At 35.3% G+C, this 22,242-nt stretch overlaps 1 protein-coding gene across 3 annotated transcripts in view; it reads left to right on the top strand.

Annotated features, from left to right (window-relative positions):
• The window catches only part of RNGTT (RNA guanylyltransferase and 5'-phosphatase), a 279,755-nt gene extending 259,304 nt beyond the window's left edge, over positions 1-20,451 (top strand). For all 3 annotated transcript variants that reach the window (XM_069487273.1, XM_069487272.1, XM_069487271.1), the window contains 2 exons: positions 15,983-16,106; positions 17,477-20,451. In XM_069487273.1, coding sequence (XP_069343374.1) covers positions 15,983-16,106; positions 17,477-17,640 — 288 coding nt within the window. In that variant the 3' untranslated portion in view covers positions 17,641-20,451. The remainder of the gene's footprint in view (positions 1-15,982; positions 16,107-17,476) is intronic.
• The last annotated feature ends 1,791 nt before the right edge of the window (positions 20,452-22,242 follow it).

Below are 22,242 nucleotides of genomic sequence, written 5' to 3'. Positions count from 1 at the left end.
TAATTTTTATTAAGCACCAAGATTGTGCTAGATACTTTTTAGAGGAAAGGTGAAAAGCCACCTGCCTTAATTTTCATGTACCCAGAAAATATTAATAATTTCCCAGAAAATAATAGGCAACCACAGCTATCTTGTTTAGAATAGATCCTCTGAAGGCTTGATAAGAGCAGTTGAGTGGTGAATGTCTAAAAATGTAGGCTGTTTTTTTTTCTTTGCCTGTGTAATTTTGGTTTTTGTTTTTTATTCCCACCGGGAGATATTCCCATTACCCTTAACCAGGACAGAACTAAAACAGAAGCCTGAGGAAGTATGGGAGATTACAATAAATTAACTGCATCAAGTGTCACATTCCCCCTATGGGGGAAGGAGAGAACAAAATGAAAAATTTAATCTGGTTCTAAATATAATCTTTAGGAATTATGCATTGTCAAAATTCTCATCTCTCAAAGATCAATCAGATACTACTTACTATAGAAATCTTTAGATAATGACATGTATTTTACATACATGTAGAGTTTTATGCAAAGATCTTTCCTTTTCCCTCCAGGTTTGACAATAAAAGCTGATAAACCAGTTGCCAGGACAGAAAAGATTGTTTTAATCACTGGTGCTTACTAAAAATTTATATAGTGCTGATTGTCAGTGAAGTCTTGTTTGTGTATTACTGAACCAAAAAGCTCGTTATCCCATTTCACAGATCCAGCTGAGGACACTTAGAACTTTTGTCTCCTTCTTCGCATCTCATCCCTACCCACTTCTGAGATTTCTCCAACTTCTTTTGTCCTGTCTTCTTTCCAGACCTCTTTTCTCCAGACTGGTTTTGGCCAAATACTTGGCACTTGAAGCACATGGTTTTGGGTTTTTTTCCTCACTTGCAGCCTATGTTTCCTATCAGATTATATTACATTAAACTCATCATGGCCTATGAGAGTCCATATGTCTTCTTTACTTTACTTTATCCTGCAAAGGATACTCTATCAGCCCAACTCCATTAGCTCTTTGGTTTAGCTGTGTAGTAATTTCTTGATTAGGAGTGAACAATAATAAAATTTTCCTTTTCCTCTAGTATGTTGAATTTCCCAGTTATTACGAAGAGATAGTACAACATAGACCTCTAAATCCAAATGCAATCTAGAAGGAATTACTTAAATACTCTGATCATTAACTTCCACATTATTATAAAAAGCACAATATATGTAAAGTGCCCTGCTGCATCACAGGTATTTAATAAATGTTAGTTCTGTCCCCTTCCTTTCCCCATGGAGGAAAAAATCTCAGTCAGTAATTTTAGAAAGTATATATCTCTGATAAAAATAACTGTCTTGACTAAAAACTGTAAGTTAGTTTTGAGTACAAGTTTCCAAAATAATAGATTTGCTATTTCCCTTGGTTTTATACCACCTTAGTTAGTACATGAATGCTCACACACATACACATACACTAACAGAGATAATAGGGGGCACTTTAGTACTTGAATATTTTAGAATAAAGGTGTTTGATTTGATCATCTCCAAATTTCCTGCTTTTGAGTTTCAGCTCCAAAATGTTTGATTTTATGAGAGAGGTTATTGTGTGTTCTGGAAAAAAAAAAAAAAAAAATTGACGGGGAGATATTTAGGGAATGTGACACTTGATGCAGTTAATTTATTGTAAGCGTTTTCAAACTTTCAATGTGTTTTGAGGGGTTTTGATATCCCCAATACCTGGAGCTGATGAGGCAGATTTCGGTAAATCCATTGTGGATGTCTTTCAAGGAGTACATAGAGACACAAAATGGAACCCTAGGGTTCTGAGCAGTATTATTATCACTCTGTGTAATGCCTTTGTCAATAACTCTTAAGATTTCTTTCTCAAAGTAGAAGAAATATTAGTTGTTGAGAAAGCATATATAAAAATGGAATGATTTGGGCATGGCCAAGAGTAAATGCCCAGTCATACCTATCACAGGTAGGCAGGTTATAGCTGCTGTGATTAGAGTCTATACTGACTTGATACACAGATTTGTAAGAAAGGAATCCTAGAAGCTTTGTTTGCTCAGATCAGTCCTAATCACCACAAGAACATTTTTACTAAACTATGGAGTTCTGTGTTTCTAATCTAGTGATTCAAAAGTGTGTGCGTCTGTGGGCTTTGGTGCCTGTAAGTGCCACTAAAGCCAAGTGAGTCATTTTAAAGGAGAAAGAGTTTACTCTATAAGATCAAAAAGGAAGAATCTCAGGATTATTCTTGGTGTTCTAAGCAGTACGATGAATAGGAAGGAAATCTTCATTTATTATTGAAGCATTTTGGTTTTACTGCCACATACCCCACATGGGCCTATCTGGAAGATAGTTCTCTTGAGGTCTCTCTACCTATAAGAAAGGCATAGCTGAATTTACAATGGATGAGAGAAAGGAGATGATGTTATATGTAACCAGCACACATTGCTAAAGGATTAAAAAAAAAGAACATTATTGGATCCAAATTGTTAGCAAGTCCTCGAAAGTGAATGAAGTAAATTTGAACTATACATTGACATCTTAATGAATTGCCTTGCTCAAATATTACGTTCAGTATACTGTGAACTTTGTTAAACATGGGTATTTAATGATCATTAAAATGATTTTAAGTTAGAAATTTGTTACTGCCAGAAGTAGGTAGATCATTTATTGAATTCAATCTGACAGATATACTTTATGAAATACTTGCATTGGTTGTGCGACAGACATCTTAAAAAACAAGCAAGATCAAATAAGCCAGTTGTACTTATGACTTTTTAAAAAGAAAAGTATTACACATGCATATTGCATTTTCTCCTCCTTCCGATGTTAATGGTAGATTGCAAAGCTTTCCCAGGTTGTGTCTTGGTTTTATTATCCCAAGCATGCAGTGAATCCATAATCTGCTTATAATTCTCCTCGTGCTTGGTACTAAACAGACACAGGGAGCCAGTATATTGTGCCATAGAGTTTGGCATTCTGTTTAGTAAGCTATTGCCATTACCTCACCTTACCTGGCAGAGCAGCCTGTTTTGTCCACATTTCCTTTTCCTGCTAGTCATGCCCACGGAAAGGTCATTCAATCCAATAATGGCTTCTCATTTGGTCTAGAAATGAGACAAAAGCTTTGCAGCTGTGAAATGTAGCCCACTTAAAAATTAACCTATTGTAAATCCTTAATGATTGAGAAATTCTGCAATTTGCTATGATTTGTGTTTTGTGCTGCAGCTAGAATAGCAAACAGCAGAAATGATGTGGTCAGAATGAAGTGCATTTGGAAAGGGAAGAAAAAGAAATTTGACAGATATTATGCTTGGTTCAAGCCACTTTGTTATGCCCTTCTGCCCTTCATCAGTCACACATCACTTTGCCTCCCACCTACAGACTCTCCCAAGCAGAATGTAATCTTTGGAAATAATTACTTAAATTACAATTTATGAGGATATCTCTCAGCACTCACAAAAATTAATTCAAGATGGATAACAGACTTAAATCTAAGACATGAAACCATAATAATTCTAGAGGAAAATGTTGGAAAAACTCTTCTAGATATCGGCCTAGGCAAAGAATTTATGAAGAAGACCCCAAGGGCAATCACAGCAACAACAAAAATAAACAAATGAGACTTGATTAAATTCAAAAGCTTCTGGACAGCCAAAGAAACAATCAACAGAGCAAATAGACAACCTGCAGAATGGGAGAAAATATTCACATGCTATAATCTGATAAAGGGCTAATAACCAGAATCTACAAAAGAACTCAAGCAAATCAGCAAGAAAAAAATCAAACAACCCCATTAAAAAGTGGGCAAAAGATATGAACAGAAGCTTTTCAAAAGAAGATAGACTAATGGCCAATAAATGTATGAAAAAATGTTCAACATCACTAATCTTCAGAGAAATGCAAATCAAAACCACAATGAGATATCATCTAACCTCAGTGAGAATGGCTTTTATCAAAAAGTCCTAAAATAATAGATGCTGGTATGGATGCAGAGAGAAAGTAACCCTTACACAGTGTTGGTGGGACTGCAAACTAGTGTAACCTCTATGGAAAATAGTATGGAGATTCCTCAAAGAACTAAAAATAGACCTACCATTTGATCCAGCAATCCCACTACCGGGTATTCACCCAACAGAAAAAAGGCCATTTTATCAAAAACCCTCTTGCACTAGAATGTTTATTGCAGCACAACTCACAATCTCAAAGATGTGGAATCCACCCAAGTGCCCATCAGTTCATGAGTGGATTAATAAAATGTGGTATGTGTATACCATGGAGTTCTACTCAGCCATAAAAAAATGAATTAATTCCTTTTATAACGATCTGGATGGAACTGGAGACCATTCTCCTTAGTGAAGTCTAAACAAACACCACATATACTCACTATTAAGTTGGAACTAACCAAATAGCACTCATGTGCACAAATGGAAGTAAAACTCCGTGGAAATCAAGCAGGTGGGCGGGGGGAAAAGGGGATGGGTGAAATCATATCTAATGGGTACAACGTACACTGTCTGGGTGATGAGCACACTTACAACTTTGACTCAAGCAGTACAAAAGCAATCCATGTATATAACCAAAACATTTGTACCCCCATAATATTCTGAAACAAAAAAAAGTACATCTTCATAAATGCCTTTAGATAAAAAATTACAATTTATTACCTGAGAAGTAAGATCATCTGTAAATATAGTCTACCTTTGCCTCCATTAATATTTTTTCAGCATAGAACCTAGATTGTGGGGGAAAGGAGGGCACAGGTTTTTGATTCATGAAGACCTAGAATTTGAATTTTTTTAGTAAAACAAATCACCTCTGTATCCTCATGCAAGTTACTTAAACTCTCTGGCTTCAGTTTCCACATGTGAAAATCTCATTGGATTCTTGTATAGATTAAATTAGTTACAATGATAAATAATATAAAGGAAAGGTGTAGGGTACACTAAGGCAATTTATGAGAGCTAGAAAGATAATCAGGGGCTATGTCATTTAGTGCTTTGTAATGGGAAGTCATTGGCCAGGAGATGACATGGTTGGAATTACCTTTTTTTTTAACTGACATGGTTCTCACGTTTCTTCTTTGTTTTAATTCACCTTTTAAAATTGACATACGTTAAATTGATAGTCAGTGTTTTTCCTTTTAGACATTCTTTAATATGTATATGTAATGTTGTGATTTTACTTTGCATTATCCTAATGACTGATTTTGAACATACAGTATTTTCATGTGCTTATTTACCATACATATATCTTCTTTGTTGATGTGTCTATTCAAATCTTTTGCCCGTTTTTGAAATTGAATTGTTTGTTCCTTATTATTGAGTTTTAAGATTTCTTTACATGTTCTGGATACAAGTCCTTTGCCAGGTATGTGATTTGCAAAAATTTTATCCTATACTGTGTCTTGTGTTTTCATTCTCTTGACAATATTTTTAGAGAATACAAGTTTTAAATTTTGTTGCAGTTTAATTTATTAATTTTTAATTTTATGGATCATGTTTTTGGTGGTGTTTCTAAGAAATTTTGCCTAACCCTAGGTCATAAAGATTTATATTTTCTTTTAGAAGTTTTTTAGTTTTCAGTTTTATGTTTAGGTGTACTTTCCAGTTTGAGTTAATTTTTATGTAATCTTAATGGTGTGGGTTGAGGTATATATTTTCCATATGATTATTCAGTTGTCCCAGCACCATTTGTTGAAAAGACTGTCACTTCTCCATTACAGTGTCTTTGCAGCTTAGTCAAATATCAGTTGACCTTATATTTATGGATCTATTTGTGAGCTCTTTATTCTGTTTAACTGATCCATGTGTCTCTCCACTTACCAATCCATATCAAACTGTCTTGATCACTGTAGCTTTATACTGAGTCTTGAAATCAGCTAATATCACTTCTTTAACTTTTTTCCCCCCCAAAATTGTTTTGGCTTTTCTAGTTTCTTTGGCTTTCTATATAAATTTTAGAATCAAGTTGTTGATATCTGTAGAAAATCCTGTTGAGATTTTGCTTGTGATTATGTTAAATCTATAGATCATTTTGGGAAGAATTGACCTCTTAACAATATTGAACCTTCCAATCTATGTACACGATGTGTCTCTCCACTTATTTAGATACTTTTTGATTTCTTTCTTTGGTATTTTGTAGTTGTCAGCATACACATCCTGTACGTTTTTTTAAGATTTATCCCTAAATATTTCATGTTTTCTTAGTTTTTAGTGTTGTTATAAATGATATTTTTAAAATTTTAAATCTCCAACTGTTCATTAGAAATACAATTGGTTTTAATATTCTTATATTCTGTATCCATTTATGTATATATTATCCTTGTATTGTGCAATCTGATGAAATTTACTTATTCTGGGAGCCTCTGTAGATTTCTTTTATGTCGGTGATCATGTCATCTGCGAATAGACAGTCTTTTTCTCCCTTTTCTACCTGTAGATCTTTATTTGTTTTTCTTTTAAGCAAGGGAATGACTTGATTGGATAACACTTTTCAAAAATGAATCTGGCTTCAGTATAAAGAATTGATAGGATAGGGACATGTAGAAGAGATCAGTTTGTAAGCTATTGCAGGAATCTGAGAGACAGTAATGACATGGACTATGATAATGGTAATAAAAGAGGGAACAAATAGACACATTCAGGTTATATTTTGAAAGTAGACTTAGTACCAGGTAATGAATTGAAAAAGAGGGAAAAGAAGAGGAAAGGATCAGGAGGACCTTGGGTTTCTGTCATGAGGAACTGGGTAGATGGGGTTGCCATTTATCAAGGTGGAGAAGACAAGAGAAATAGATTTGGAAGAAGGTGAAAAGTTGTTTTGGACATGTTGGGCTTGAGAAGTCTTCAAGTAAAGATGTTAACCAAGCACCTGGAAAAATACATACACATGTGTGTGTATATATATTATATGATAAACATAGGATATAGGAGGAAGAGTTTGGAAATGAGTCTGATCTATATGGGATCTCGTTCAAAGACTTGTAGAGACATTCTTTATTTTCACTAGCGTTGCCTTTGCACCTTCAACATGCCAAGATCATAAGATCTTTTTTTAACCTTAGGCCTTTGGACACATTGTTAATCACTACCTGAAATGTACCTGAAATGTGTATCTCCCCACTGCCTTTGCCACTGTCACTTACTTTTCCTCCCTTCCTACTTCATTCCCTTTCTTCTTTCTTCCCTTCTATTAACTGGCTTATCATGCTATAAATCTTAGCTTAAATATAATCTCTTTAGACTATGCTACCTAAAACCAGGTAACTTTCTCTCTGCATTAATTTGTGTGACACATTGTTTTCTTCATAAACCTTATCGTATTTTGTAATTGTTTACTTGTTTGCCTTTCATGCTAGACTACATTCCAAAGGGTTACCTTGTTCACTGTTGTGTCACCAGTCTGCAGCCCTTTGCTGGGCACATGAGTGATTGATGTTTGTCGGATGGTTCTAGAAAGGATGGTTCTAGAGCTCAGGAAATCTGACAAGAGACAAAATTTGAGAAGTAGCCACATATAAGTGGTATTTAAAGCTATAGAGGTAAATAGGATTGCTAGAGAAAGAAAATAACCCAGTACAAGCCTCTCGGGACTTGCCAACTTCAAAAGAAAAGTCAGCAAAGGAGCAAGGAAGAAAACCATATTTTATGTCCTGGAAGCCTAGAAAAGAGAAATGTTTAAGGAGGCGGTGTTTAACTGTGTAAGACAATGCTGAGGGGTCAAATAAGATGAGTCCATTTGATTTAGCAACAGAGAGGTCATTGAGGAACTCCACCAGAGTTTTGGTGGAGTGGGAAAAGTGGAAGCCACATTGGAGTATATTAAAGAATGACGGTCATCATAGTAAATATAAACTAAATGGATACCTGACTGTAAAATGCTTGCTATCCAGCAAAGCTATCTTTTAGTTTAATTCTGTGTATCACCTAACACTCACATGTCCATGTAGGTGTTTAATAAATTGAGTACATTTTATGAACTTTCAGTTGTTTAACTGAAACATTTACTGCTATTTTGATTTGTCAAAAGACAAAATTACTACACATTTAAAGATATTAATTAGCTTTAATTTGCAATTCTAGAATTGAGCAACACTTCATGCCATAAAATAGAATAAATGTTCTGATGAACTGAGCAGAGGAGGTTGGTTTTAATAGACAGAAAAAGGCTGAAGAAAATGGAAATAAAGATTAAAAAGTACATTGGTCCTTTCAGTTACTTTCCTTGTAAGGTGGGAACAGAGAAAGGCTTAGAGATGATACTGGCCTACTTTACTTATCCAGCTGTCAGCAGTACAAGCTGGTTGCTAAGCCGAGGCTCATGATTCTCGAATTTAGGGAACATCTTCCCTGAGGGTCTACTCTAGAGTAGGTACTGTACAATGAGGAGTTCATGTTTTCATGATCTAGATCAAAGTCAATGAAATTAACTTGATAAACATTCTTATTCTGTGCCATGATCTGGTTTTTGCACCTCTAGCAAAGTTCTTCACTACTGTGGTTTGTTTCCACTAGGTGCTAGATGTAAACCTATGTGTGAATTTAGAGACTAGGATCTGGGGAACAATAAATGAAAAGGACTTAAGGCAAACTTTCTCAGTTCATGTTCCTCATACACAGCACTTCTAGGCCAAAAGAAATATCTAACAATTCTATTTATTAAGTAGATAGATCCAAACAACTAAGTAAGTGTTTATGTCCTAATAACTTAGCATGTGTTAAAGACTACATCCCCTCTCAAACCTTGGAATCAGACTGGACAGCACCAATCTCATGTCCTGGCACACATTGATTTTTCACACAATACTTCATTTTTAATCAAAATAACTGTTCCACACTCAGATTTGTGAAGATATCATGTCAACTGGAGGAATTTGGTTTTGAAACTGAATTCTTTTCAACTAGTAATTTTCATGGTGTCCAACACATGTGACTGTGTTTCCCTAAAAATTTAAAATAGCCCACAAATGCCCCTGTGAGTTTGCGGCAATTCTCTGGAGTGCCTCATTATAGTTTGGAAACTGTGGACTAAGAGCCTTATCCCAAGACTTTTTGTTTTCCATTCAAATATTTAGTTCTTCTTCTTGTTTTTATACTTCTACATTAAAAGCTAAACTAATGTTTATTATTGTTAATGAAACATAGTTTTTTAAGGATTTTTTATTAAAAATTATGACAAGTAAACATATATAATGTAGAAAATTTGGAAAATACAGCAAAACACAGAGAAGAAAATAAGTCATTCCTAATTCCATCTTCCACCAATAAGTACTACTAGCATGTTGTTTGTCTGTCCAGTTGTTTGATATGGAGATTTATCATATTTTGAATAGTAACTGTGACTAACTCTGATTTTATTGGATGGTAATTGTTGGTAGTTTAATGTGAATTTCATACTCTGGAGTTATGACTTGTCTGCCAGGACTTTAGGATAAAGTAGAGTTACAGCTGCTGCCTTTTTAGTTGGCTCCTTTCATTAATTGAATGTCTGATCGAAGAGCTTTACCCAGCAGGTGCATGGTGTGCTATTTACACAGTAGTTGTTCAGTATAGAGGCATAAAGACCAATAGATTTCAGTGAAGGAAATTTTTTAAAATGCTGGTCTAACAAGTTCTTTAAAAAGGTAACTTGACAAGTGTTTTACTTCCTCTCGTAGAGGGATGTACTTTCTTAAAGTATTAATATATCATTGCCCTACTATAATGTAGTAATTCTAAAAGATTATTTATCTAGTAAGTCAGACTTAAGCTATTTATATTGTTCTGACACCACCTGGAAAACTTGTATTAAATAATTCCATTTCATTTCTGCTTTGTTTATTTTCTCTGCCTTCATAAGTACCACAAAATGAAGTTATTTACATGAAAACAAGATTTTTGTTTGCATTCGTTTACTCAAGATATGTTTTTCAAGTTCACCTTCTGTCACACTGCAGAGGTAGAATTATCAAAAAGTAGAATTGTAACTTCAGAAAAGAAAAAATAGCCAACTTAGTTTAATGCTAAGCATAAACATTTATAGTATCATATATACTTCTCCCCCTTTCCCTCTTTCTTCCCACCTTTCCTCCTCTCAATAGTAATTTTAAATTCTGACCAAAGCAAGTGGTGGCAATACTTTCTTAGTATAGCCTGGACTGTTGAAGAGTAATTTTGTTTTTAAAAAATTTCTGGTAGAGGGCCCTGCGTAGAAAAAGTGGAAGCAAGTTAAAAAAAGACATGGGAGCCTACCTGAGAGTTCCCAGTGGCCAAAACTGGAACACTTTGAGCAACAAAAGAAATGATGGTAGTGTTTAAACCAAAGAATAAAATAAATACCCATGAGTCCATACTGATATAGATAAGTAATTAAATAAATAAATAGGGGAGAAATGACAAATCTTCCTTACAGAAGTCTAGATTATACATGTAGAAGGAATAGAAGATACAGAATATTCCATTAGAATACCAGAGGAATAATTGCTGCATGCAAGATTCACAGATGAATGCTAAAATGAATGAGCATGATTTTGAGAAGCAGGATGTTTGCATAGCTTCAGAGTATCTCTCCTAAGAAATGTTTAATTTCTATGATGGTTTTAATAAATGTCCACAAATTCTTGGCTACTCTTCCTTCCAGGAAGTGGAGCTTAATTCCCCTCTCCTTGAGTGAGGCTGGACATAGTGACTCATAACTAAGAGAATGGGTAGGAAAAAATTATAACTTTACAATAGAGAAACCTGGCAGACACCACCTTAACCAAGTGATCAGGGTTAACATCACCAGTAATAAGTCATGTTGATATCCTAGCCCCTAGATACGATGCAGCGAGAAGGGCACTTTACCTCTGTCGCATTCTTTCCAAAAATCCATAACCTCAGTCTAATCACAGGAAGCCATCAGAAAATCCCAAATTGAGGAACACTGTACAAAATATATGACTAGTAACTTTTCAGAAATATCAAGGAAAATCTGAGAAACTCTCACAAGTTGAAAGAGACTCAGGAGACGTGGCAAGTAAACGCAATGCGGTTTCCTGAATTGGATCCTGGACAGGATAAAGACTTAGTGGAAAACTGAAGAAATCTGACTAAAGTCTGTGGTTTAGTTAATTGTATGGTACCAATGCTACTTTTTTAGAGTTGATAAATATAACATGATAGGTAAAGTACACACATTTGAGGAGGCTGGGTAAAGGCAAGAAAGGTTGAGCATTGCAAATTTAACAATCCAAAATAAAAAATGTGCCAGAATCTGAAACTTACTCAGCACTGACATGATGCTCAAAGAAAATGCTCATTTCAGATTTCAGGTTTTTGGATTTAAGATGCTCAGCTGGTAGTATAATGCAAATATTCCAAAATGTGAAAATCCAAAGCACTTCTGGTCCCAAGCATTTGGGATAAGGGATATTCAACCCTTATGGAAATTCTCTGTACTATCTTTAAAACTTTTCTATCAATCTAAAATTATTTCAAAATGAAAAGTTGAAAAAGAAAATAACTCCCTGGTGGCTTTCTCAGTCGAAGGATATTTGTTATTTTAAAGTATCATCTGAGCAAATTAGTTCAGAGAAATCGCCCTCTCCCAAGCCTTTGTTCAGTCTCTCTTTAAAAGAAAGATGAGCTCTTGATATCAAAAGTAAAGTCTCACAGACCAAGGACAATAAATTTTAGAGGCTTCTGTCCCATAACTAGAAATAGAAATGCATCTTTGCTTACTTTGTGCAGATCAATTCAGCCCAACACTGATTGTGTGCCTTTTGTGACTTAGTGGGCTGAGCACTTAGGATACAAAACAGTATTCTGTAAAACAGTGGCAGAGTAGAGCAGCTGAGGTTCTACCTGACTCTGTTTTGAGCCCTTCATTCCAGATTTTATCTTTGAGCTGCTAATTTAAAATCTGCAGAGGTACCAGATCAGGTTTCATCTGACAGTCTCTTAACCCCAGATTATTGGTAGATTCAAATAGTATAAAAGTGTAGAACTCAGTAAGATGAATACATGAAAAAATGTTTATCAATATAAAATATACTGTGTTGCTCTTTATTTTTTTCAAAACCAATAAAACCTCATTAATTCAGTGTAATTATGGGTACAGATGTGAAATCCTGAGTTACAAAAATTTTATCTTTTTACTTTCAAGCCCTCATTAGCTCAAACTAGGATAGAGTTGATTATAGAAGGCCTAATGGGGTCCTGTTTTAGTAAATAATAATATATAATTGGCTGCTGATGATTATTGTCATAATAACAAATTAGAATTTGGATACTAGTATTAAACTCGTCTCCTGTATGCTAGTCATTCTTTTGATCTGACCATTAGTGAAAACTGTCTTTGGTTTGTGCTCATATAGGAGATATTATTCTTACCAGTTAAATATATTTTACCAGTTAACCAAATGAGTACTTTGCAGCTTGTCTTTCTTGGGAATATAACTGGTGTGATCAATGAAGAACGATGTACCGTTCTTGAACATGGAAATACATTGACATTAGTAGTGGCAGGTGCATGCATTTTCTGGAAAGCTGTGTTTCCCATATTTTTAACGCATGGCCAAGCAGATATAGAGATAGTTAATAATACTGCTTAATTGCTGTAGTCAGATTGAGCAACACATAATTTATAGCAATTCTGAAACTGAGAACATAAGAATGATAAGCCATATAATAAAGATTCATCACAGTTGCTCGTCAGTAAAAGTACAGACTGCACATTGACTAGCAAGCCATTCTTGTAAAATGCATATGATCTACTTTTCTTGACAGCTGTTTTGAAAGTGTACCTTTCTATGTCGTCATGGTTTCTTTAGTAAATTTACATGTAAAGTTTTTTTTTTTTAAACTGTTTCTTGCTAAAATAAATCAACGAAAATACAAATAAATTGAAAGACATTCTACACTCGTGGGTTGGAAGAGTTAATATTGTTAAAATAGCCATACTACCAAAATTTATCTACAGATTCATGTAATCCCTATGAAAAACCCAGTGGTATTTTTTTCAGAAATAGAAAAATTATCCTAAAATTCATATGGAATCTCAAGGGACCTTGAATAGCCAAAACAATCTTGAGCAAGAACAAAGCTGGAGCCCTCACACTTACCTGATTTCAAAACATACTGCAAAGCAACAATAATTAAGAAAGTATACTTAGTTACTGGCATAAAGATAGATATATAGACCAATGGCATAGAATAGAGAGCTCAGAAATAAATCTTTGCATATATGGCCAAATGATTTTCCACAAGGGTACCAAGACTACACAGTGGGAAGGACAACCTCTTCAACAAATGGTGTTGGAAAAACAGTATCCACGTGCAAAAGAAATGAAATTCGATCTTTACCATACACCATAAAAGTAACTCAAAAATAGATTAAAGACCTAAATATAAGACCTAAAACTATTGAACTCCTGGAAGAAAACATCAGGGAAATCTTTAGGACATTGGATTTGGCAATGATTTCTTGGATATGATACCAAAATCACAGGCAACAAAATAAAAAATAGACTACATCAGACTTAAAAATTTATGTACATCAAAGGAACCAAGCAACAGTGAAAAGGCAACCCGATAAGAGCTTAATATCTAGAATATCTAAGGAACTTCTACACCTCAACAACAAAAAAACCAAATAACCTTATTTAAAAATGGGCAAAGGACTTGAATAGATATTTCTCTAAAGAAGGTATACAACCAATAAGCACATGAAAACATAGTATTACCAAAGATTAGGGAAATGCAAATTGAAACTACAATGAGATATCACTTGACGCCTGTCAGGATAGCCACTATCAAAAAACCCCATAAAATAACAAGTGTTAGTAAGGATGGGGATAAGTTGGAACCCTTGTGCACTATTAATAAGAATGTAAAAAGGTGCAGCCATTATGGAAAACCGTTTGGAGGTTCCTCAAAAAATTAAAAATAGAATTACCATATGATCCAATGATCTCACTTCTAGGTATGTACCCAAAAGATTTTAAAGCAGGATCTTAGAGATATTTGCACACCCATGTTCATTGCAGCATTATCCAAAAGATGGAGGCAACCCAAATGTCCATCAACAGATGAATGGTTAAAGAAAGTGTTGTATATACATACAGTGGAATATTATTCAGCCTTAAAAAAAGAAACTCCTGTTACATGCTACAACGTGAATGAACTTCAAGGACATGCAAAGTGAAATAAGCCAGACACAAAAGGACAAATACATTTGAAATATCTACAGTAGTCAGAATCATAGAAACAGAAAGTAGAAAAGTGGTTACCAAGGTCTGGGAGGAGGGGAGAATTAGGAGTTAGTGGATATAGAGTTTCAGTGTTGAAAGATGAAAAAGTTCTAGAGATACGTTGCACAACAGTGTGAATATACTTAACGTTACTGACAGTACACTTAAAAATGGTTAAGATGGTAAGTTTGTTGGGTTTTTTTAACCACAATTTTTATAAAGCAACGTTTCAATGCCTAATTTTATATTCAGTTAACAATTTTACTAATTATCTACTATGTGTCAGTTACTTTTCTTTATTATTCTTCCAGTGACCCAGTAAATTAGGAACTCCTTTCCCCATTTTAGAAATTAGAAAATGGAGACTGAAAGGTTTAAAAACTTATTTATGTTACACCATACATATGGTATAACACAAATGTGGTTACCTAACTGAATGAATTGCCTAATACTTGGGTGTAGATAACATATCAAAAGTAAAATGAATGACACCACCACTGCACTCTAGCCCAGGGGACCCAGTGAGACTCTTGTCTCAAAAAAAAAAAAAAAAAAGAAAAAAAAGAAAAGAGAAGAGAAGAGAAGAGGTGGGTCCCTAGGGAGTTGAGACTAGAATAATGAATATTTGAGAATAAATTTAGCAAGTTTGCTAAGTAGAGCATCACTTTTTGGGGCAGGTCTAGTTTCGATACCATGGAATGAATTAGACCTGTCAGATTTGTTGAAAATGCAAATAGTCCAATTAAATGTAATACTCATTAAGGGAAAAGAAATACAATTTGAAAGTTTTTATGAAGACATTTACTGCCTAATCTGTGAATTGAAAGCATCTTTTAAAAATTTGCTTCCCTTCACATTCCTAGGTGGTAGTGAATATGTGGGTAGAAAAATGAGAGCATTTCAAATAATGCTAATGAAGTTGAATGATTGCAATCTACCATATTGTGAGGAAAAGTTGTTAGCTTTGAAAGATGAGGACAGAATTAAAATATTACCATGACTGGCATTTGATTTGAAAACTGCAGAGATAAGCTTGGGTTCCTATTTATGAAAACCATTCTCACAGCCCAGTGAAATATCTTTTAAAAGGTTCTATAGTTACCATGGATACTTGTTAGCTTTGATAGAGTATCCATATTCAATGATCTGAGGTGAAGAAGCCAAAAAACCCACCAACTAAAGTCAAAAGTAGCTTCATCTCTAAATTTGTACTAGTTTGGAGATGAAAAGGGTAAACAGCCTAAAGGCTAGATTTTGGGTTGTCACTGCTTGAAAAGCAAAATATTTAGGATGCACATTGCCTGAATTTGATCCTAGTGTTTACTTTTTATGTGTAACTTTTTCTTTTAACTAATAAAGGGAATTTCCTTAGGTTTGACACAGGAATTTAGATGGTGAGACCTTTCTGAAAATTGATGAAACCTAGACAGTATATTCAATTTCTGAAAGCCATAGAGACACAGACAATATTGAAGGCATTGGTCCCCATGGTAACATATTCGCATTTGGCCCAGAAGTAGCTGGTTTCTGCTTAGTTTCTTTTAATTGCTATATATTGACAGTGGTTTTCACAACTATTTATAAAATGTCAGATAAATGAGCATGTGTACAAGGGGGAGTGTACAACATATCTTCAGGCTTGATTAGATACTTCAGATGACAGAGAGCTCTGCATGAAGAGTTACTGAGGTATTTTTGGCGTTTCCTAATGTGTCTGTCACATAGTGGAAGCAAAAAAGCAGAAAGCCTTTCAAATGATTTAAATATTTTCTTCAACTCTCTTTTGAAACAGGTGACAAAAGAGCTAAAACAGTATGACAACAAAATTATAGAATGCAAATTTGAGAACAACAGCTGGGTCTTCATGAGACAGAGAACAGACAAAAGTTTTCCTAATGCCTACAACACTGCCATGGGTGAGTATGATGACCTGCCAGTGCTCACTGTGTTAAAGAAGTGAAGGTGTTAGAACCAAAATGTGCTTAGTTGTTTTGCTTGACGGGTCATAGAGTCATTTGGACCCCATCCTTGTTTGATGGGAAAGATGTGTCAGGTCTGTACCCTGCTGGGCTCCAGTCAGCTTATAGTTTCTCCTCTCTAAACTGGTGGGCTTGTGCCCATGCATCCAAAAGAGAAGTTTAAAGGGCAGGATACTGGGCTGTATACAAGTTGAATTTATTGAACAACAATAACAAAAGCCATGATAATTTCAGATCTATTTAAAACTATAAGAACCATTGTTTGCCAGATGGTAAAAGACAAAATTAGCAGGGGAAAATGTAATTTCCAGCTCCTAAAATAACTTTACAAACAATGGAGAACAAAGTAAATGAAAACCTTTCAAAAAAACAAAATCTGCTATGCTGTCCTTCAGAGTGTTCTTTGGGTACAATATGAATGCTTTGGGAATTCAGAATAGTAAATTTCTTTCATGGGGAACAACACAAATGAATTGAAGTTTATAAGGTATACTACCAGTAGTAGCAGTTGTTGCTCTGGATTGCATTTTTAGTAGAGTTGAAAAAAGATAAAAACCAAGATTAAAGGTTAATAGAATTGTACTCTTTTAAAGTATTCAGTCAGTGATGATGACTATATATGATAAGCTTGTAAGAAAATCTAGAAATTGCCAGTTTAGGTTTTGCAGTTTAAAAGTTACTTTTGTATATATAGGGGTTTTGTTGAACTATCTGTGTTCAGACAAGATTAATTTCAAAAGTAGGAATGATTAAGCCAGTGTCTTTTCTTCCAAAAACCATAAGTAGATGCAATTAAAAGGACTGGTACTAAATTTTGACCACTTAAAAAAAGATAAAGTAATGTGGTCTGCCAGCTTCAATGAAACCTCCCTATTCATTAGGAATGGTGGCTGGCGCTATGATATGTTTCACAGAGTGGACTTCTTTCTGAGAGATTGAAGAATTATAGGGCACATTTTCTGTGGAAGTTTTAATTGAATATGGACTATAATGCAATGCACCGTGCTAGATCAAAATCCCATAGAGTGTTCTAAGGGATAGGAAACCATACTGAAGACATGCTTATAACCTAAATACTTAAAAAGTGTTGGTTTAAAATTAATACTACAGTAAAGGGTAGACACTAGGAGAGCACTTATTTTGGGTGTGGGTGAGGGAGGAGATTAGTATAATCTGAAGCATGTCACTCAAATTGGTAAAATGGAAGTGTTTAGCATGTCGGGATGAAAACCTTTTCCACAAGCCTGTGGTGAGTCAGCTACCTTAATTAACCTTCACATGAGACACATGTCTCCCTTTGTCCACAGCTGTGTGCAATAGCATCTCAAACCCTGTCACCAAGGAGATGCTGTTTGAGTTCATCGACAGATGTGCTGCGGCTTCTCAAGGACAGAAGCGAAAGCATCATCTGGACCCTGACACGGAGCTCATGCCACCACCACCTCCCAAAAGACCGCGCCCTTCAACCTAAGGCCTGCCTCTCTCTCACTTCAGGGTTAAGAGGAAAGATGAATGAGAAAAAATGCTGTTGCCCGATTTTTGTAGCCAGAGAAATTCAAAAGTGAGTGTGACTTGATGTTGATACACATTTGAATTTTTTTAAGAAAAGAAAGGTATTGTAGCCAGCCTGTAAATACTGATGCGTTTGTTTCCTCAGTGCTGCAATACATCATGGACTTAAACATTTTATTTATATCTGATAAACTCAGCCTTACCTTGTGGAATCTGAAGATTGAAATATCCAAAGGTTTAAACAAGATTGAAATCAATGAAAAAGAGGCCTTGTTTGTATATGAATAACTTTCACATTTAATTTATAAAGTTAGCAATCGGGAACTGTGAGCACATAAAACACTGTATTTTTTAGAAGTTGTGTTTCAACTATGGCAGTTTTTCCTTTTAAAAAATTTAGGCAATGGCATTAAACATTCTTGCTATCATTTATCATGGATTTATGACATTTCCGAGATTCCTGTATTCAAAAACAAATGACAAGTTTGTTAAGGATTGTACTGTATTAAACAACTTGGTCTGGTTTATATCATTTTAAGGAGGGTTTTCTTTTTTTGAAAATGTAAAAGTAAAAAAGTAAAGCTCCATTTTTGTGAATTGCATCGTTCCTAAAAGACATATTTTGAGTATTTTCATCTGTTTCTGTTGTTTAAACTATGTTATCAGATATTCAATTATCCGTTCTGGCAGTGGTTTTGAGTTACTTCATGGAACTTGGATATACACCACCAGGTCTGTTATGTGTTGTTTTCCTGGGAGACTTTTCTTTTTTTTAAATGCCAGGGCTACTTCTGCTTTACCTCAGTGGTATCAGCACATTGTAAATTATATTAAAAGACACAACTCACTGTGATCTATGGGAGTGATATCAAATACAAACGATATTGTGTTAGTTCCCTGGAACAAAACAGCAAAGGAAATGCCGGCTGACTCCTTTGGTTAGAAGGTAATGTCAGAGGAATAGAATGCTGTCACTAGAAAGTGCTCTCCCACTGCTAGATAAATGCAGAGGCAAAGCGTAGACATTTGTAGGAACTAAACATCAAGAAAATCAAGACATTTATTTTCAAAGCCAGAATTCTATCTCTGTTCTATTCTGGGGATGTTGTTTCTGTTAGACATCTGAATTTTAAAATGTTTATTGATAGATAATGGATTTGAAGGGCAGCTAATTGGTCATCTGCCATTTCTGAGAAACTATGTCTGATTGGTTTGTGAAGGAACTCTTCAGAATTAGCTGATTAGAGGCTGATGTATTTATTTTTAGGTATTTAAAACAAATTTTCATGATCTGAATTTTATATATGTAGATGCATATATATGTAAGTATATGCAACAGTATATATTCTTCTACCGATACAGTCAGACATGAAAATCCAAGTGAGTTACCTGGTAGACTGAATATCTGACAGGATTTCTATATGACACAGCACAGATTAACCAAAAATGTATTTATATTCACTTGAGTTTTAAATGTTTTTAAACAAAGTTTTCTCCTGCAGTGCTTTTCTACATAAAATACCAGAGTCATGCTTGGGCGTTTTTCTTTGTTGTTCCCAAGTTATGTAAATGTATGGTGAATTTATCCAAAATGCCATTTTAATGTTTTTTCCTAGAGTACTTTTGTCGTTTGGGCACTAAAGGGATTAAAACACCTGACTGCCACAATGACTGTTGAAAGAGGGAAAATTCTCAAGGTTCCATAGTGTCTTTTACAAAATGGATCTTTAAAAAATGCCTATGCAACCCCAAATAGTCTGATGCCTGTTTGTCCAGGACTAGTGACTCTTCATACGGTATGTTGCTTTCCTCCGAGCCCGGGTAAAGGCAGAGCCCTTTTGCAGACATAAAAACAAGCTTTGCCAGTGATGTTTAATGGAGTTAAAGTGTTTATGGTAATTGTAACCTTTTAAATGAGTTATGTGAAAAGAGCATCTCATTTTTAATATGCCCAGATATTTTCTCCTTGTCATTGTGCATTTTAGCAGGACTTAATTTTCTTAATTTATCCTTTCCTTTCAATTATAGTAAAGTATAATAGTTGGCCTTATAGGTAGATCCTGTTTAGCTCCTGAACACACGACCATCTGGAGTATCATAAAAAGTCATGTAGAAGGCTGGGGGAGAAATCCAGAGGCAGGATTTTGGATATCAGGAAGGAAACACTTCTCTTTTCAGCTCACTTCACAATAGCTATTTTCTGAGGCTGAAGTTTTTTAGATAAGAATAAGAAAACTGCTTTTTTCAGTATCACATGTAAAAGCTTTTGGTTTTTGTTAGGAAAAGGTGTAGACGACTCTACTTGCCTGGATGGTTACATTTGCTTTCCGTGAAATGCTCAGAAAATGTCAGGACATTCCTTCTTTAATTGTGTGTTAGTGCATATTGTAATAAAACTACTGATTTAAAATAACAGAAGTGTATCTACTTTGTTTTACTGGTGATGCTTTTGTGCCTCTTCTGTTGCTGACATCAGATCCTGCTTCTGTCAGCCACACCCAGTATAATCCATCGATTTTGTTACACTCTAGAGATTAAAGACTTGGAAATCCTCTATTTTTCTTCCTGAGAAACTGAGAAATTTGATTGACATAGGGGGTGTAGTTTGAGGCTTTTAATTTTTGAAGTGTAGAGAAATAGAGGAAGGCACATCTTTTTAATATTTCTGTTCATCTATCTCAGCAGTCTATTGTATGAGTAGATATTCTGCTATGTCATTTTTAATGCATTTAATTTTTAAGAATACTCAGCAATAAATATTCTGAAATGATGAAGTAATGAACTACCAAATTTTTTTGTTAACTTGGCATTTTTGTAGTATGGAATTGCCATCTTTAAATGTGTACATTTTGAACTCTGCAGTTCTTTCTGATGTAAAAAAACCTGGAAAGTTAAGAACTGAATATTCCTAAGTGAGGAGAACTCATGTGGTAGAGAACACTCCAGGCTAGACCCAGAGACAAGTCCAGGCTCAGGCGCCTGTTGGTTCTATGTTCTGTCCTTTCCCCATTTTACCTGTGTATAAAAAGGCAAGATTGGACAAGATAATCAAAAAGAACTTTTCCAGGTCTAACCATGAGTCTTGTGTAGAAGCCAGTACTTTGTAAATCTCTCATAGTCACAATAATGGCAGTACTCCCGTTGTTGAATATTCACCAAGCACCAAGACGGTCACAGACACAACTGCTCTATCCTAGCGGATACTGTTACTAACCTCACTTTTTAGATAAGGAATGTGAGACTAAGTTGTGAGCTGAGCCCCAAACATAGTTCTTTCTACTCTAGCACCTAAATTTTTGCACAGCACTCTCCTGCAGGCTTCGATACATTCCCTGCGTGGAGGACTGCTTCCATGCCAGGGGTCCCAAACTAGTTAAGTCATTTCTTTGGTGCTAACAGGGTAATAGACTTCAAGCACCTTTCTCCAATAGAAGGAGGCGAAGTTGAGAATCAAGGTAGTAAATACATTTTTAGGATCTACGTAAACTAGTTACTCAACAATATTTAAATGTGAATGACTTAGCAGCCACGAAGGAAAGTTTCATATTCTCATTAAGGTACGAAATTCCAAAGATATGGTGATTAAATTACCCACTGGGCCAACACTGTCCTGATAATTGCATGGTTAGCTGTTACCTCTGACACTTCAGTAGGTCATCCTCAGCCTTGGTTAATGCAGAGTGCCCCTCCCCTCACCTGACTGATAGCGGTGGCCACTGTGCATGATCAGCTAGTGCTAGAGGGGACTCAAAGCAGGGGCCGCCCAGTCTTCTAGATTTCACATTTCAAAAAACCAGTGTATGGATCTGGGGTTGCCAACTATTTTGCCATGTATGGGCATTAAAAAAACTTTCGTTACTATCGTTTAATAAAATTAAGGGACTCTTTACACCCAAACAGGAAGTGGGATATATTTTGGAAGAATTGGCCTTTATGTAGAATAATTTTGATTTATGAAAGATTCACTACATTGTCCTTTCCTTCTGTATTTCATCCCAAACTGGTGAAAACGTTCTCAGGGACTGGTGTTAGGATCATTGCATAGATGAGATTCCATTCAGGGGCTTGTAGGTAGGGAGGGGAGCATGGAAACCCTCAAAAAAGCAGCAGCTCTTGGTTTCGTAACTAAAGGTCATAACCACAGTTGACCATAGTAAATTACTTCATAATGGTTGATTATAGGGGTTGATTATATTATGCCCTCATGATACAAGGTGTATAGGTGAAAAATGCAATTACTCGAATGTTTAAAAATATCCAAATAGAGTGAAGCCCTCGGGTGTTTGAGGTATAGAAATAAGCACAACCAAATACAACAGAGAAAATCAGAATGTGGCTTTGACAACAAATCAGACCAGCAGAAAGTCACTAGTTTCCACAACTTTGAACTTGGTATGCAGTCTATTTTTCCTTTAAATCACTGCCACCAGAGTGATCTTTTAAAACTTCAGACTTGCCACTGTCACTCCCCCCACCACCCACCCCACCCATTAAGAGCTCCTTTGTGCTCTGGCCTTAGCCTGTCCGTCCAGGTTGGATCTTGCACCTGCTCTGTGAGACA

Source organism: Eulemur rufifrons, chromosome 15, assembly GCF_041146395.1.
Source record: "Eulemur rufifrons isolate Redbay chromosome 15, OSU_ERuf_1, whole genome shotgun sequence".
NCBI lineage: Eukaryota > Metazoa > Chordata > Mammalia > Primates > Lemuridae > Eulemur > Eulemur rufifrons.
The sequence above is the reverse complement of the archived record's forward strand: the minus strand, read 5'-3'. Positions and strand labels throughout refer to the sequence as shown.